Source organism: Aulonocara stuartgranti (genome assembly GCF_965226115.1).
Source record: "Aulonocara stuartgranti genome assembly, chromosome: 8".
In the NCBI taxonomy this organism is placed as follows: Eukaryota; Metazoa; Chordata; class Actinopteri; order Cichliformes; family Cichlidae; genus Aulonocara; species Aulonocara stuartgranti.
Window position 1 is genome coordinate 29299582 of NC_138959.1, and position 16243 is coordinate 29315824.

The 16243-nt window shown below is 41.6% G+C and overlaps 2 protein-coding genes across 8 annotated transcripts in view; one reads left to right on the forward strand and one right to left on the reverse strand.

Moving 5' to 3' along the window:
- The window catches only part of LOC309713587 (ryanodine receptor 2-like), a 304174-nt gene that overhangs the window by 13906 nt on the left and 274025 nt on the right, over positions 1 to 16243 (reverse strand). For all 7 annotated transcript variants that reach the window (XM_082545335.1, XM_082545334.1, XM_082545338.1 and 4 more), the window contains 6 exons: positions 16145 to 16231; positions 13965 to 14231; positions 13104 to 13234; positions 9176 to 9218; positions 8789 to 8922; positions 32 to 92 (listed from right to left, as the gene is read on the reverse strand). In XM_082545335.1, the coding sequence (XP_082401461.1) occupies positions 32 to 92; positions 8789 to 8922; positions 9176 to 9218; positions 13104 to 13234; positions 13965 to 14231; positions 16145 to 16231 (723 nt within the window). The remainder of the gene's footprint in view (positions 1 to 31; positions 93 to 8788; positions 8923 to 9175; positions 9219 to 13103; positions 13235 to 13964; positions 14232 to 16144; positions 16232 to 16243) is intronic.
- Positions 7477 to 16243, forward strand: part of LOC309713614 (uncharacterized protein) — a 29283-nt gene continuing 20516 nt past the window's right edge. Inside the window, exon 1 of the mRNA XM_082545404.1 lies at positions 7477 to 7505. The gene's annotated coding sequence lies outside the window, so the exon portion shown is untranslated. The remainder of the gene's footprint in view (positions 7506 to 16243) is intronic.

Consider the following 16243-nt stretch of genomic DNA (forward strand, 5'->3'; position numbering starts at 1 on the left):
ATCGCTGTCCTGAGTGATTCTGATTGCTTACATTGTCTGTGAACACAACCCCCAGCTTCCAGATCTGGTACTTGACATCAACAGAGTTCAACCTGTGAACACAGTGAGAAGAAACAAAGTCTTTTTACATGTTTCATGTTTTAACGTGAACAGAAATGGTTTAAATGAAAGGGGCTCTCTGTTATGAGAACTGAAGATATCTTAGCGCCTTTACCTGGTATAACCACTTTGAAAACTTATGTAAATGTGACAGGATCATGTCTTGTTCAGTGTTCAGATAAACAATACTGCAGTTCTGTTTACATGATTGTACCTGCTATTCTTTGTTGCAGAAAATTTCTTATTAATCCAAATCCCCCATAGAGGATGACCCCATGGAACCATGACTTTATTAAAGTCACTGTCAGCCAGACTGACAGATGCAGGAAATCTCCTTTGTGTTCTTCTCTGAAGTTTGAGCTCTACGTGAGCTTTAAATGCTGAAGTAGAGTAGAAAAGGGCTATGTAACCAACAGTTTACAATTTAAAATCCTCCACTAAATACCATTAAAATGCACACCTAGAACCTGCCCTGTACAGTACAGTTTTAAACTTCATAACAACTGTATGGTGGGTCATTTGGACAGTGATGGAAGGTAAGGGCATGGCCACTTTGACTGACAGGTGACTGGCCTGTAAGTCAGCTGTAACTGATCATTATTCGATTACCTAACTGGCAAACTGCATTTTTAAATGGAGTTACAAAAAATAGAAATAAAATAATCTGATCTAATAATTAAAAAGAAATTTAAAAATTTTCTGTGCTAGACTAATGAGCACAGCTTGACTCTTCTACCAAAACTTAAACTCTACTAAGGTTTGTGGTAGACAATTTACGGCAAATTGCACAAAATTTAACACTGAAACACACTTTTTTTCTATGACTGGTATGTGTGTGATAGTTGCTGCTTGGAGGGTGTGCTTATTTGGGATAAGAAGGGGAGTGTGTAACTGGCACGGAAAGTCAATGAAAATAATTTTACTTTGATCTGCTGACAGACTAAATTGATTTTCACATCTTATTATGTTGTGGGACAGTAGACTTAAATGTTTAATTAGATCTATTTAAAATTTCAGAGCTCTAATATGCTACTGTGCCTTAGAAATGTGAAGTTGTGAAGTTTGCGGACGACACTACAGTGGTGGGTCTTATCACCAACAGTGATGAGACAGCTTAAAGGGAGGAGGTCAGCGCCCTGACCCACTGGTGTCAAGACAACCATCTCACCCTCAACGTCGCAAAGACAAAGGAGTTGATAGTGGACTTCCGGAGGTGCAGAGAAGTACACACCCCCATCACCATCAGCGGCGCTGCTGTGGAGAGAGTGAGCAGCTTCCGGTTCCTTGGCGTACACCTGGCTGAGGATCTTACGTGGTCAGTACACACAAACAAAACAGTGAAGAAGGCGCAGCAGCGCCTCTTCTTTCTCAGGAGACTGAAAAGATTCGGCATGAGCCCCCGCATCCTCAGGACCTTCTATCACTGTGCCATTGAGAGCATCCTCACTGGATGAATCACCACCTGGTATGGCAACAGCACCGCCTACAACTGCAAAGCTCTCCAGCGAGTAGTGCGGTGCTCTGAACAGATAATTGGAGGTGAGCTTCCCTCCCTCCAAGACATCTACAGGAAGCGGTGCCTGAGGAAAGCGGGGAGGATCATCAAGGACTCCAGTCACCCCAGCCATAAACTGTTCAGACTGCTTCCATCAGGAAGGAGGTTCTGCAGCATCCGGTCCCGTACCAGCAGACTGAGAGACAGCTTTTTCCATCAGGCCATCAGACTGCTGAACACGTCATAGACACCTCAGCTTCACTACTGGAACTTCAACATTATGCACTCCATACTGTACAGTAATGCCACTGTTTTGCACATATTCAACTCTGTATATTTTATTTTATTTATTTTATATATTCTATTCATTGTTTACTCTATTTAATTTGTAAAATCTGTGTACACACACACACACACACACACACACACACACACACACACACACACACACACACACACACACGTAGAAAAATATTTAGTATACACATCCAGAAATGCATATACTATTATATATTGTACATATATTTATTAGTTTCAGATGTAGCCATTCTTGTATTTTGCACAACTCTGTTGCTTGTGAAGCTCGCACACAAGAATTTCACTCACATGTGCTGTACCAATGTACCTGCACATGTGATGTGACAATAAAAGTGATTTGATTTGATTTGAAATAAACAGCAGTGCCAACAGTGCCCTTCACAATGAAATAATCAGCCTAACCTGTCACTAGCCTCAGACAGGTGTTTTGCAACATTTTCAACATCTGTAACTCCCATAAGTCCTGAACCATTTCAAATGAAAGACTTTCAATGGTTCCTGAAAACAGTGACTCTGTGCTTGTCAGGGATTTTAGGGTCATTACAGTAATCCCTGGCACAGTGTTGCAGCAACCCCAAAAAGACGGTTGGAGGTTGGTTGAGAGAAGAGAGAGTTAGTGAGTGTGATGGAGCCCTACAGAAGACACACACACAGCCATGTTTTTATAGTTTTGTTTTTGCTTTTTGCTCTTTTGTTTTCTTTGTTATTTGCCAAAATTTGGATGTGGCGCCTGCCTGGGCCTGAGCCTTACTGAAAAAGAGTTGATGCTTTCAGGAACCATTTGAATTTTTCAATTGTGCCAGTGGTTCGGGAGTTAAGGTAATTTGACCTAAAAGTTTGACCAAAAAATAATTAACTTTAAATTAAATGTTTATTTTAACACTTGGTGTGCTAAGTATTAACCATTTTCTGCAGCATTAATCTCCTGGTTTGTAAAAATGTTGCATTTTACTGTTATATTTTTATGTTCTTTATAGATTTGAATCACCAATTTATCACCATCCTCTAATCAGAATAAGAATCAGAAATACTTTATTGATCCTAAAGGAAATTATAGGTTACAGCAGGCAGTACGCTAATGTCACATGCGCACTTACAAAGGAACCCTCTGACCAAACTTTACACAAACATCACATTGGGAAGACATGTCAGACAGGCATCGAAGGTGTTTGAAAAGGGAGGGGGGATGAGTGTAACTACCCTTTTGAAGTAGGTGACACTCATAGGGATCATTATGTGCCAAATAAAAGTTACTAATATCGATATTCGCATCGATATTGAACCGTTCGATACAGTGCTTTCGGTTCGGTACGCATATGTATCGAACAATACAAAATTTGTAATTTATTTTATCAACTTTCCTTCTGACGATGCTGTCTGTGTTGAGCGCTCAGTGAATCTGCGTTCGACAGTGCAGCCTGCACTGTCGAACGCAGATCCACTGAGCGCTCAACACAGACAGCATCGTCAGAAGGAAGAGCGCAGGGCAAGCTAGCGAGACAGAAGTTAAGCTCTCCTTGCAACATGGCAAATTGAACCTCCCCCACCCTCATTCAGATCTGGCGTTTGGAATTATTTTGGTTTTCATGTGACGTATGACCCTGAAGGTAAGCGAGTCATGGACTAAAGTAAAACAGTATGTTGGATGTGCCACGCAATGCTCAATTACATGGGTGGGAGCTAGTGTGTTAGCGCAGTTAGATCGTTAACGTGTTGGCCGTCTAGCCCCATGCACGGGGCGATCAGGGGTAGCTCGTTAACGGAGATTTGCCGTGTTGTGGCGTTAAGGTCATTTCAACGAGATTAACGCTGACAGCACTAGTGGGAACACAACGAATATGACTGCACATTTACGCCGACATCATCCTAGTGCAAAGACAAGTGGAAGCAGACAAAAACAACAAGCATGCTACAAACTTTACCCGAGTCATTTAGACAGCCGTTAGCACATGATTGGTGAGTGATGATAATTTGCGCACCAATTCCTCTGACATCGTCTTATCAATCGTTAGCTTACTATGCAAACATGACAAGTGAAATCTCCCGCAGCAAGCTTAAACATGTGAGAGGTTGATCGCGCAGAGAATCGCTGAGCTTATATGAGTGCGTGTGTAAAAGCAGCAGGATTTATATTTCAGTTCTGCTGAGCCAAATAAGACAGGTCAGGGTGAAGAAGTGACAGCCAAAGAAAAGCTTACCACAAAACGGAGAAGTTATGACAAATCAGACTATAAGGCAAAAAGAAAGTGCAGCTTTATGGTTTCATGGACAAAATAATTTCTGTGGCTGCAATATGACGAGCTAAATAACCAGGGCTGCACATAAGTGTCCGCAGGTGCGCGTTCTCTGTCAAAATGAAAAACACGCACAAGGGTTAGGGTTAAATTTAAAAACTGTACTTTTGAGTTAAAATATATATTTATAATTTTAATAAATGACAAATTAAAAAGGCATGAACATTTTTTTTGTATTGAAAAAATATCGAACCGTGACACCAAAGTATCGAACCGAACCGAACTGTGAATTTTGTGTATCGTCGCACCCCTAATATTTACGTGAGCAAAGAAAGTTCATAATATCCAACATAATGCAACTTGCAATGGTGACTTATGCTATGAATCTAACCTGTTCTGGAGCAGGTTGTGCTCCAGATTAGAGACCAGCAGTTATAAAATCACTATGTACTAACTAATCAGTTATCCAGAAAATAGCGCCGCCATTTGTGGAACATCTCTCTGAGGGATCTTTTGTCTTTCCCTGATGAGCATCAAAAAAAGAAACAAAGATTCTAAAACAAACCCATTTTTGATCATTTTTTCCCCCTGTTGGCTGTATTAGAAATATCCTGTCTCAGAGTGACGCTGAAAAACTAGTTCATGCATTTATTACTTCCAGGCTGGACGACTGTAATTCATTATTATCAGGTCCTAAAAACTCCCTGAAAAGCCTTCAGCTGATCCAAAATGCTGCAGCAAGAGTCCTGACAGGGACTAGAAAGAGAGAGCATATTTCTCCTGTTTTGGCTTCCTGTTAAATCCAGAATTCAAAATCCTGCTCCTCACATACAAGGTCTTAAATAATCAGGCCCCATCTTATCTTAATGACCTTGTAGTACCATATCACCCTATTAGAGCACTTCGCTCTCGCTCTGCAGGCCTACTTGTTGTTCCTAGAGTATTTAAAAGTAGAATGGGAGGCAGAGCCTTTAGTTTTCAGGCCCCTCTTCTGTGGAACCAGCTTCCAGTTTGGATTCAGGAGACAGACACTATCTCTACTTTCAAGATTAGGCTTCAAACTTTCCTTTTTGCTAAAGCATATAGTTAGGGCTGGACCAGGTGACCCTGAATCCTCCCTTAGTTATGTCTGTGAAGGTTCTCAGTCATCCAGGTCATCGTAGTCAAAGGAGCTTGCAAAGAAAAGCGTCTGGACTTCTTTAAGTTGCTTGAAGACGTTTCACCTCTCATCCGAGAAGCTTCTTCAGTTCTCAGGTCAAATGGTGGAGAGTCCCAGATATAAACCTAGTGGGAGTGACCCCCCACAGAGGGACAAAAGGACCCCTGATGATCCTCTAATCGCCTGAGCCAAGGTGTGAAACTGGGCGTGGGTCCCAATCAGCCAGAGTTTCGGGTGTGTTCATTGTGAAACCTGGCCCCACCTCCCTTAGTTATGCTGCAATAGACGTAGGCTGCCGGGGGATTCCCATGATGCATTGAGTTTTTCCTTTCCAGTCACCTTTCTCACTCACTATGTATTAACAGACCTCTCTGCATTGAATCATATCTGTTATTAACCTCTGTCTCTCTTCCACAGCATGTCTTTATCCTGTCTTCGTTCTCTCACCCCAACCAATCACAGCAGATGGCCCCGCCCCTCCCTGAGCCTGGTTCTGCTGGAGGTTTCTTCCTGTTAAAAGGGAGTTTTTCCTTCCCACTGTCGCCAAAGTGCTGCTCATAGGGGGTCATATGATTGTTGGTTTTTCTCTGTACCTATGAAGCGCCTTGAGGCGACTTTTGTTGTGATTTGGCGCTATATAAATAAAATTGAATTGAATTAATTTATTAAGTTATTTAAACATTGGTAAATGGTAAGTGGCCTGTATTTGTATAGTGCTTTACTAGTCCCTAAGGACCCCAAAGCGCTTTACGCATCCAGTCACACACACATTCACACACTGGTGATGGCAGCTACATTGTAGCCACAGCCACCCTGGGGCGCACTGACAGAGGCGAGGCTGCCGAACACTGGCGGTACTGGTGGTGGTCAGAGGGCCCGGTGGCGCCTGTGTCCGGCAGCCTCGCCTCTGTCAGTGCGCCCCAGGGTGGCTGTGGCTACAATGTAGCTTGCTATCGCCAGTGTGTGAATGTGTGTGTGAATGGGTGGATGACTGAATGTAGTGTAAAGCGCTTTGGGGTCCTATGGACTAGAAAAGCGCTATACAAATGCAGGCCATTTACCATTTACTGGCGCCACCGGCCCCTCTGGCCAACACCAGTAGGCAACGGGTGAAACGTCTTGCCCAAGGACACAACGACCGAGACTGTCGGAGCCAGGGCTCGAACCGGCAACCTTCCGAACTCCCAACTCTTGAGCCACAATCGCCCCTCACATTAACATATGATCCTTAAATGGACACCTATTTGTACTTTTTGACCTTATATCAAATATGCACGTAGTCTAAGCCTATGTTTTACATTTTGTTTACATTTGTTTTTGCTTGCTCATGAATTATTAAACACCAAAGCTGCAGTGGAAAGGAAAACTCGTAATAATTAATTTAATCAAATACTTGAATAAAATCCATCATAATCCCTGTCTTAATGATAGAGTTGCAATATTGATGATCTGACAATTGGCATTTTTCCAGGCTTCAAATGAGCTAGACTTTTAATTTAGTAGCTATCTTCCAATCTTACTGACCAAAGTGCTTACACACTTCTAATACTATATTACTCTGCAGTGTCTCCTTTCACACATACTCATACTGCTGTGTTGCTTTCAGCCATATTACATGTTTTAATTCTTTGTACAGTACTTTTGAAATTTGCTCACTTCCTGATGCTTTTTTTTTTTCCATATTTGTCACCTTTGCATGTTTTAGGTCATCAAACAAAGTTTAACATTAGACAAAGACAACCTGAGCAAAAACAAAATGCAGTTTTTAAATGATGATCTCATTTATTAAGAGAAAAAAATCTGCCCAAATCCTGTGTGAAAAAGTAACTGCCCCTAAACTTTTATTAGTTGTTCAACCAGCAGCAAAAATTGCAACCAGGCATTTGCTTATTGCTTATTGTGTCTTTCATATCGCCGTGGAGGAATTTTTGCTCCCTTTTCTTTGCACAGTTGTTTTAATTCAGCCATATTTGAGGGTTTTGGAGAGTGAACAAGATACCTACAGTCATCCCAAAGGATCTTAATGGGATTTATGCCTGGATCTTACAGTGAAAATGATGGTAGTTTAATTTTACTTTCAGATGTCAGATGTCTATTCATATTAATGTACAGAATTCACCTGCTTGCTGCTACTACTGCACATTCACCCAGTGTATATACTGTATGTATATATATATATATATATATATATATATATAATGTTCTTCCTCTACACCCCCCCCCCCCCCCCCCCCAATTTTTGCACATGTCGAGGACCGTGTCAGGCTACATTTCACTGTGTGTTATACTTGTATAACTATGCATGTGACAAATAAAGAACCTTGAACCTTGAACCTTGAACCTTGAAAAGGGAGTGCCTTGGATTGTTTTGATATTTAACCCTGTACGTATACCTTGCAAATAGAAGTGGGTTGAATCCAGGAAGTGTTCCTTCTTGAAACAAATTGGGTTTTAAGTGAAGATTTTTAGTAAGCTCCAAAGACATTTGGAGGTGAAAATGTTGAGCTGGTGTGTTTTGGCTTACTGACCTAAAGGATAACTTGAGTGCGCTTAAGCTTCGGGGAACAAACTCATGGCTGGATATTCTCCAGTCATTTTGCAGGGCGAAGACAAAGTTATCTGCTGAGCTGTGTAAATTTTATTCAGCTTTTGTTTCACTCCCTTTGACGAACTGGCTCTTACGACATTTAGCAATTATGAATGGTGTGTTAGGAAGTCATTTTTTTATTCAGTGTTGTCAAAAAACATAATATAATCGAAATGCCGGCAAACGCTATTCCTTTTTTGTTATTTTTGTCTTCACTTTTTTCCAACTTCCTGTCATCAGAATGTCTGCCCCCACCTTTCTTTCACATAAATGCATGATCCTAGCCTTTCTATGTGATTGGCCGCATGTTGTGCCCATCAAAACAATGTCCCACCCCTGCCTGCATGGATTCTCAGCAGGGCTAAGCAGGAGTCTCGTTTGCGAACAACACGTCTCCAACAACACACTCATGAACAAATAATTTCATTATTTGGGTAGCCAAGTAATAATGTCACTACTCGTTACATAGAAAGATATTATTATAAACATTAGCCGCACCTACTATTAAGCTTAATAAGCTAGCGGTGATCGCATTAGCATCTCTTATCAACAACTAACCCAAGGTATGCAAAATTCAATTTTGCTCATTCGGCTAGTAAAAGAACTGACATTAAGTAGACAGATCACAATCATCACAGTGCTATAAACAGTTTAAATGAACTATTTAACATTGTCATGATGTGTAAAAAAAATTTAAAACAAATGAGCTTGTGCCTCTTCTGCAGTTTCAGGGACAAATCCGCTGAGCTATCCTGTCATCAGATTGGAACTATCCTAATAAGACGGCAGTGCCCCCACACTGACATTGTTCCTGTAGTCAGACTTTTCTTCCCCATAACATCTCTCTCTCTCACACATAAACTCTATTACTTGCACACTACACACAGACTACTCACACTGCAGCAAGCGAACTGTCTTTCCTGGGTTTTCTCTTTTTGTGAGCATCACTGAAGTCCAGAGCAGCTTTGTCCAGTCCCAGCAGCTCACTGATTCGGTCATGGCCATAAAACTCCCCATATTTATCCATCACCTGAGAAAGAGCAGGACTTCTTAAACAGATGCTTTCCACGTTTTCATTTCCCAAAACAGTATTCTATCTAGAAAACCTTAAACTACACAGGGAAAGATCACACCAATGTGGCAGGACTGTAGTTTAAGAGAATGAGCTACCCAGTACAACCAGTGTCCTCAAAGACTTGCCAGTTGTACAAGTTCAATTTGGAATTTAGGAAAACATTTTTAAAATATTTTTATCCAGTAAAACAAAACAAAACAAAACTTACCTTTCTCTTCACAAATTTATCCCAGTAGTTATTGGGGAAAGATCTGAAAGTCAAAGGACAAAGTTACTGATGGGTCTGTCTGGCACAGACCCACTGCTGGAACGAGACAATTCTACTACAACAGCAAAATCAAGACGCAAGTCACCAAAGTTCTTTGTGTTACTCGTGCACGAGGGAGGCCCGACTGAAGTCGAGTGTTGTTCTGCCCACTTGACCTCCGTCGGCCTCTCAGCCAGGTTCCCTGTAGCGCTCCTTTTATTGTGGTTACATCAATATGCATAGGTTCATTAACATATGACATCTTACATAGGCATACATGTGAACATAGAGTACCAGTCTGTGCATAGTGTGTGTGTGTGTGTGTGTGTGTGTTCCTGTGAAGACTCCCCAAGCTGGTGCTAGGAGCGCTGCGGTCCACCTAAACAAAGGGCTCTTATACTTAACCAGACACAGAGTAGGTGTCCTCCTATACCATAAATCACTAAGAGAAGGTGTGACCTCTCTCATGACCTTAAGATGTGTGTGTATGCCAGAACACTCTGAAAGGCACACAGAGTCGTTACAGACTACTAAGGATCAAACCTCTATCAATCTACAAACAATTTTATACTTCTAAGAATATATTGTTATATATTTCTAAGCATAAATGACAATCCACAATATAAACCTAACAGTTACTCTCTCTTTCGCATTTACGCTCAGTTCTTTCTTCACCACAACAGACCGGTACAGCATCCGCATCACTGGAGCCGCAGTCTGTCGATCTCCTGCTCCCCTCGCCCCTCACTCGTGAACAAGACACCGAGTTACTCCTTAACATGGGGCAGAAACTCGTCCCAGAACCAGAGTGGGCACTCCTGCCTTTTCCGGCTGAGCACCATGGCCTCAGACTTGGAGGTGCTGATTCTAATTCCTGACGCATCATATTTGGTTGTGAACTGCTCCATTGTGAGCTGCTAGCCACCACCTGATGAAGCCAACTGAACCACATCATCTGCAAAAAGCAGAGACAATATTCTGAGGAAGTGGAACCCTTCCACCACTTGGGTATGCCTAGAAGTTCTGTCCATAAAAATTATGGATAGAATCAGTGACAAAGGGCAGCCCTGGTGGAGTCCAACACTCACTGGGAATGAGTCTGATGGTGATGGTTGAAGGCCTTCTCCAAGTCCACAAAAAACATGTAGACTGGTTAGGCAAACTCCCATCCACCCTCAAGTATCCTTTAGAGGTTAAGAGCTTTTCCAGTATTCTGCCACCAGGATGAAAATCACATTGTTCCTCCTGTATCCAAGGATCGACTAATGGATGGACTCTTCTATCCTCACCCCGGCATAGACTTTACCAGGGAGGCTGAGGAGTGTGATCCCCCTATAGTTGGAGCACACTTAACACTTGACTTCCTCTGTGACCTCACCCCCGGTGATGGACGAGTCGTCCCCTTTGTCCCCAGACTCTGCTTCTTTGGAAGACTAACAGTGGGATTAAGGAGGTCCTGGAAGTATTCCTTCCACCGCCCAACAATATCCTCAGTCGAAGTCAGCAGCGCTGCACCTGCACTATTAGGTGCAGCGCTGCTGACTTCGACTGAGGATATTGTTGGGCGGTGGAAGGAATACTTCCAGGACCTCCTTAATCCCACTACAGTGCAGGTAGAGCACCACTTTCCCCTCCTGAGTCGCCTGATGGTTTGCCTGGATCTCTTCGAGGCAGTCTGAAAGTCATTTGCGGCATGGCCTCTCCGAACTCCTCCCACGCCAAGTTTTTGCTTCTGCAAATGCCTGAGCCGCATTCGCTGTTGGTACCTATTGGCTGCCTCAGAAGTCCCACAGGCTAACCAAACCCGAGGGGACTTCTTCTTCAGCCTGATGCTTTCTTTCACCTCCGGTGTCCACTATCTGGTTCAGGGGTTAACACCATGACATTGCACCAACCACAGGCACTAACACCCTTGCCGCTGCAGTTTAGTGGAGCGACTTCAGCAATTGAGGTCCTGAACATGGTCCATTCGGACTCCATGTCCCCAGTCTCCCCCAAAATGCTGTAAAAGGTCTGCTGGAAGTGGCAGTTGAAGTACTTGCAGACTAGGTGTCCCCAGTGCAGCCTCACTTTACATTTAAGCGCCCCAGATATGTTCAGCATCTTCGCCTGACACCTGATCGAACTTACTACCAAGTGATGATCAGTTGACAGCTCAACACCTCTCTTCACCTGAGTATCCAGAACATGAGTCCACAGATCCGATGATACGATTACATAATCAATCATCAACCTGTGTTCTAGGAATCCTGGTGCCACGTGCACATATGGACACACTTGTGTTTGAACATGGTGTTTGTTATAGACAAACTGTGGTTTGCACATGGGTTTTTGAATCACTCTTTGTCTGGTCCCTTACCCAGGTTGGGTGCAGGTTATTCCCCCAACAAAAATTATATGCTAACTGATCAACAAGAAAGATAATTCAAAACTATAATTCAGTTGAAAATCGGTTGAACCTCTAACAGAATCAGCCTGCACCTGTGCTTAACCCCCATCCTACCAACTGGGTAGGACGCAGCCCTCAGAGGTATAATTTTCTGTCATAACTTATAAGTGATTTCTTCTTTGTTTTTTTAAGCATTTCATTTTCTATGACTTTATCAATCAATTTGTTCTTAATTATGCCACATCATTGTTTCCACTTTGAAAGGTGCTTTTTAAAAAAAATAGAAATGACCTCAGTCAAAAGCACCCAAACTATGCAGGTGTAATAAACGTAATAATTTATTCAGTTACTGTCTGCCATGAATACTACGTATCACACGGTATAAAGAGAGGTATACTGTACTACGTCATTTTAAAGAATAACAACTCAGAGGCCATCATGGCATTCATGATCTGGATGAGAAACTTTAAAGACTGGAAGTTATCAGAACATTGCAGATGTCGCCAAATCTACCTGAGACTGACTGAAGCTCTGGTCATGTTACACATGAAAAGGAGAGCTGATGTTGCAACCTTCCAAGCCCTAGTCCAGTCACTGAGGAAAACTTACTAATGTGACTCTCAAATGTTTGACTGGAAAATCTACTTGAAAAGGGATTTAGTTTAGTACGAAAACACAGACAGGAAGGTAGCAACTGTTTGCTCTTCCTATTACATGCCAGCATTCCCTGAGCAAAGCATGAGGAAAACTGCGTGCTATAACTGCTTACAGTGTGTTTTTAACTGTAATTGTTTTTGGTCATTTCCAGCACAATCATGGTGAGAGTTGATTCACATTGCATTGTTGGTCTCTGCAAGGGTTGTAACTGATTCTGATTGATGCAGGAAACACTGGCAGGATTAGATCTTTGGCCTCATTGGTTTTGTGCTTACTTCCAATATTTTATACTGGGGTAAAATTACTCTAATTGGGTTCATATATAAATACAACACAAATAACGTTTGATTAAATTTAATGAAAACTAGGTGATATCAGAATCAAATTATGGTAAACAAGCTGTGAATAACATGGAGTATATTTGGGATAAAAGCTGCAAGTTGCATTAAAGAAAAGTATTGATTTTTGTTTCCAAAATATGCAATTTAATTGCAACTTTGCAAACATAATAAAAGTCTTCTTTTTAGATGAGATTAAATAATGACTATTAATTCATTGACTATAAATATGGGTTGCTAATATTATTATTAATATTATTATTATGCTATTATATTTATTTCTTGCAGTAAATTATTCTCAGGGTGCCCACTGACCCCAATCACCACTGGATGTATGTTAAAAATGGCAGAAGGTTGAGGGTTAATAGGCTGTCTACAAATTATATCTTCTATTTCTTTATAGATGCAGCAGTCACTTGTTTTCGTGAATGAAAATAGTCTGTATAACAAACAACAATTTGATATACACATGCACACTCTCGTGTAGGGACAGAGGTCTACTTACTGTGTGTTGATTACCAGTCTGTCCCACTGTCCTTTGATGTCATCTTCTGATGGCTGCTCTGTTATATAAAGGCCATCAAATTCCAGCTTCCTAGCGACCTCCTTTTCACGTTTAAAGATCACCAGTGGCACCTATATAATGCACACAAAAAGTGGAGAAATGCAGATGTCAATGGGTTCTAGACTTAAGACTAACTGTAAATGATTGAAACTCTTAACTCTTAGTAACTGTCCTTATATTGAAATACATGTCAGTTTGTCCAGTTTCACATTTCTACACAGAGATTTGACCATAATTAAAACTTCAGACAGATTTAAAGTGAACTGATGGTAAATAATGTGTCCTGTTCTCCTACAGGTTGACTGTTTTACCTACTGTATTGCAGATTTACAGGACAGACTTGATTGTAATGAAGCAGTCCTTCTGAATAAATCTCTGATGGCACACAGGATTCCTTTATTTCAAACATACCGATTCATCTAAAGCTGCCTCATGCCATTTTGTTTCCAAAAAGATGCACAGGTGTAAAGCCTGAGTACTTGCTCTATTAGTTTAGTAAGTATGTTACTACTACTATGTTAACTTGCTCAAGAGGTCTGCTCATTTGTGATTTAATAATTTGCATTGATCTTGGTAGAATGGATTGACCTTTATTGAAATGACCAGACTACATCTTTGTCCATAAATTTAATGTAGATTACCCGTAGACCTTTCCAAAGCTTTGTTGTGTGGCATTGCACAAATTTGACCGACTGGCGTAAGATTTAATAACAAACTCTGTGGTTGTTAATGGCAAATACTACATTGCGGATTCTAACATTTTGCACTCATTTCTGTTGTATGTCACAGTGAATATCCTACCTTAAGACAGTAGTATCCAATGATGCAGAAGAAGGAGATGACCGTGTGCAGGACAGCAAGGATCCGTAACATGGGCTCCATGTAGCCACTGCTCTCTTCCAGGACAAAACGAACGGTGACAGGCTTCTGGGGCATGCTGGTCTGATCCATCACCTCTTCCTTTGCATCCACAGTTGCCCCACCTAGTGGATCCCACTGAATGCTGCTCTCTGAATGGCTGGTGTGCACAACTTCCCTCTCCTCAGTCACTGATGAGGATGTAGAAACCTGGAAGGGAAAATTTTAGTCTAGTTATGTAAGCAAATAAAACAATAAGAAAACAAAGTAAAATAACATCAGTATCAGCTATTAGTCCAAAATTTAGTTTTAATTTTTATGACTGATTTGTTCTGAACCCCAACTTCAGGCTCTATAGCAGGGGTGGGCAACTCCAGACCTCGAGGGCCAGTGTCCTGCAGGTTTTAGATGTGTCCTTGGATCCATTACAGCTGATTTAAATGGCTAAATGACCTCCTCAGCATGTCTTGAAGCTCTCCAGAGGCCTGGTAATGAACCAATCCTTTGATTCAGGTGTGCTGACCCACCGTGACATCTAAAACCTGCAGGACACCGGCCCTCGAGGCCTGGAGTTGCCCACCCCTGCTCTATACTAAAGATTCTAAACCAAGCTATAAACACAGCAAAGACTGAGTCTGAGTCTTCTGAAGCAACATACAATGTAGTACTGGCATACTAATTATTAACAGAATATTAAATGATTTGTGATTTGCATTTGCACAAGTTTGTACCAGTTTTGTCCTTATTCGTAATCTAGCACAGCAATGAAACTTTTTTTCCTAACCCTTGGATTTCCCTTGAAAAGGCTGGAGCCTACACGTCGCTCTCGCTCTGCAGGCCTACTTGTTGTTCCTAGAGTATTTAAAAGTAGAATGGGAGGCAGAGCCTTCAGTTTTCAGGCCCCTCTTCTGTGGAACCAGCTTCCAGTTTGGATTCAGGAGACAGACACTATCTCTACTTTCAAGATTAGGCTTCAAACTTTCCTTTTTGCTAAAGCATATAGTTAGGGCTGGACCAGGTGACCCTGAATCCTCCCTTAGTTATGCTGCAATAGACGTAGGCTGCCGGGGGATTCCCATGATGCATTGAGTTTTTCCTTTCCAGTCACCTTTCTCACTCACTATGTATTAACAGACCTCTCTGCATTAAATCATATCTGTCATTAACCTCTGTCTCTCTTCCACAGCATGTCTTTATCCTGTCTTCGTTCTCTCACCCCAACCAATCACAGCAGATGGCCCCGCCCCTCGCTGAGCCTGGTTCTGCTGGAGGTTTCTTCCTGTTAAAAGGGAGTTTTTCCTTCCCACTGTTGCCAACGTGCTTGCTCATAGGCGGTCATATGACTGTTGGGTTTTTCTCTGTACCTATGAAGCGCCTTGAGGCGACTTTTGTTGTGATTTGGCGCTATATAAATAAAATTGAATTGAATTGAATTCATAGGGAAAGAGGCAGGGTACACCTTGGACAGTTCACCAGTCTATCACAGAGCTACCACATATAGAGCGACAACCATTCGCACTCACATTCACATGTGTGTGCAATTCAGAATCATCAGTTAGCCTAACCTCAATAACAAGAACCATTAAATCCCAAACTGCTAGCTGGCACACTCCATCTCACTGCCTTTTTATCCGCCATGTCGATGTAGCAAAGTCACTTTGAAGAGTGAAACTGGTTGCAGACCTGGTCTCTTCTTTAAAGAATTCACTGCAGAGGCAATAAATTGGTAAGTTCATTGTAAATGGTTACAATGATTTTGTTCTTCCTATGGTTTCCAACCACTGTTTTCCCTACTGAGACTGCAGGATAAACAACAACAAACAACTTTCTCATTTTACTCAGCGCAAATAGAAGAACACTCATTAATGAGAAGTACAATGAGTGTATTAGTGCTCTTTAAAACATGCACTCACTCCTACTCTAACTCAGGCAAGCGTAAGACTTTCCACTGCAAAGGCCCATAAAACAAAAAAAATTTTCAAGTGTCCATAAGCAGTAAAATCCCTTGTATAATGTGCCTTCAATAATTGCACTGTTTAATTTGAAACCATTGCATGCAGCACCACACTCTGTAGAAGAAGATGTGCAGAATGTAATCACAAGAACATCCTTGGTACTGTTACCTTATAGAACAGAAGGATAAAGTTTATTGCAAAGGCAACAAACAGAGCCAACATCCTCATGTTGTAAAAGTTTCTGGCGAAGTAGTTCTGTAGGAGAAA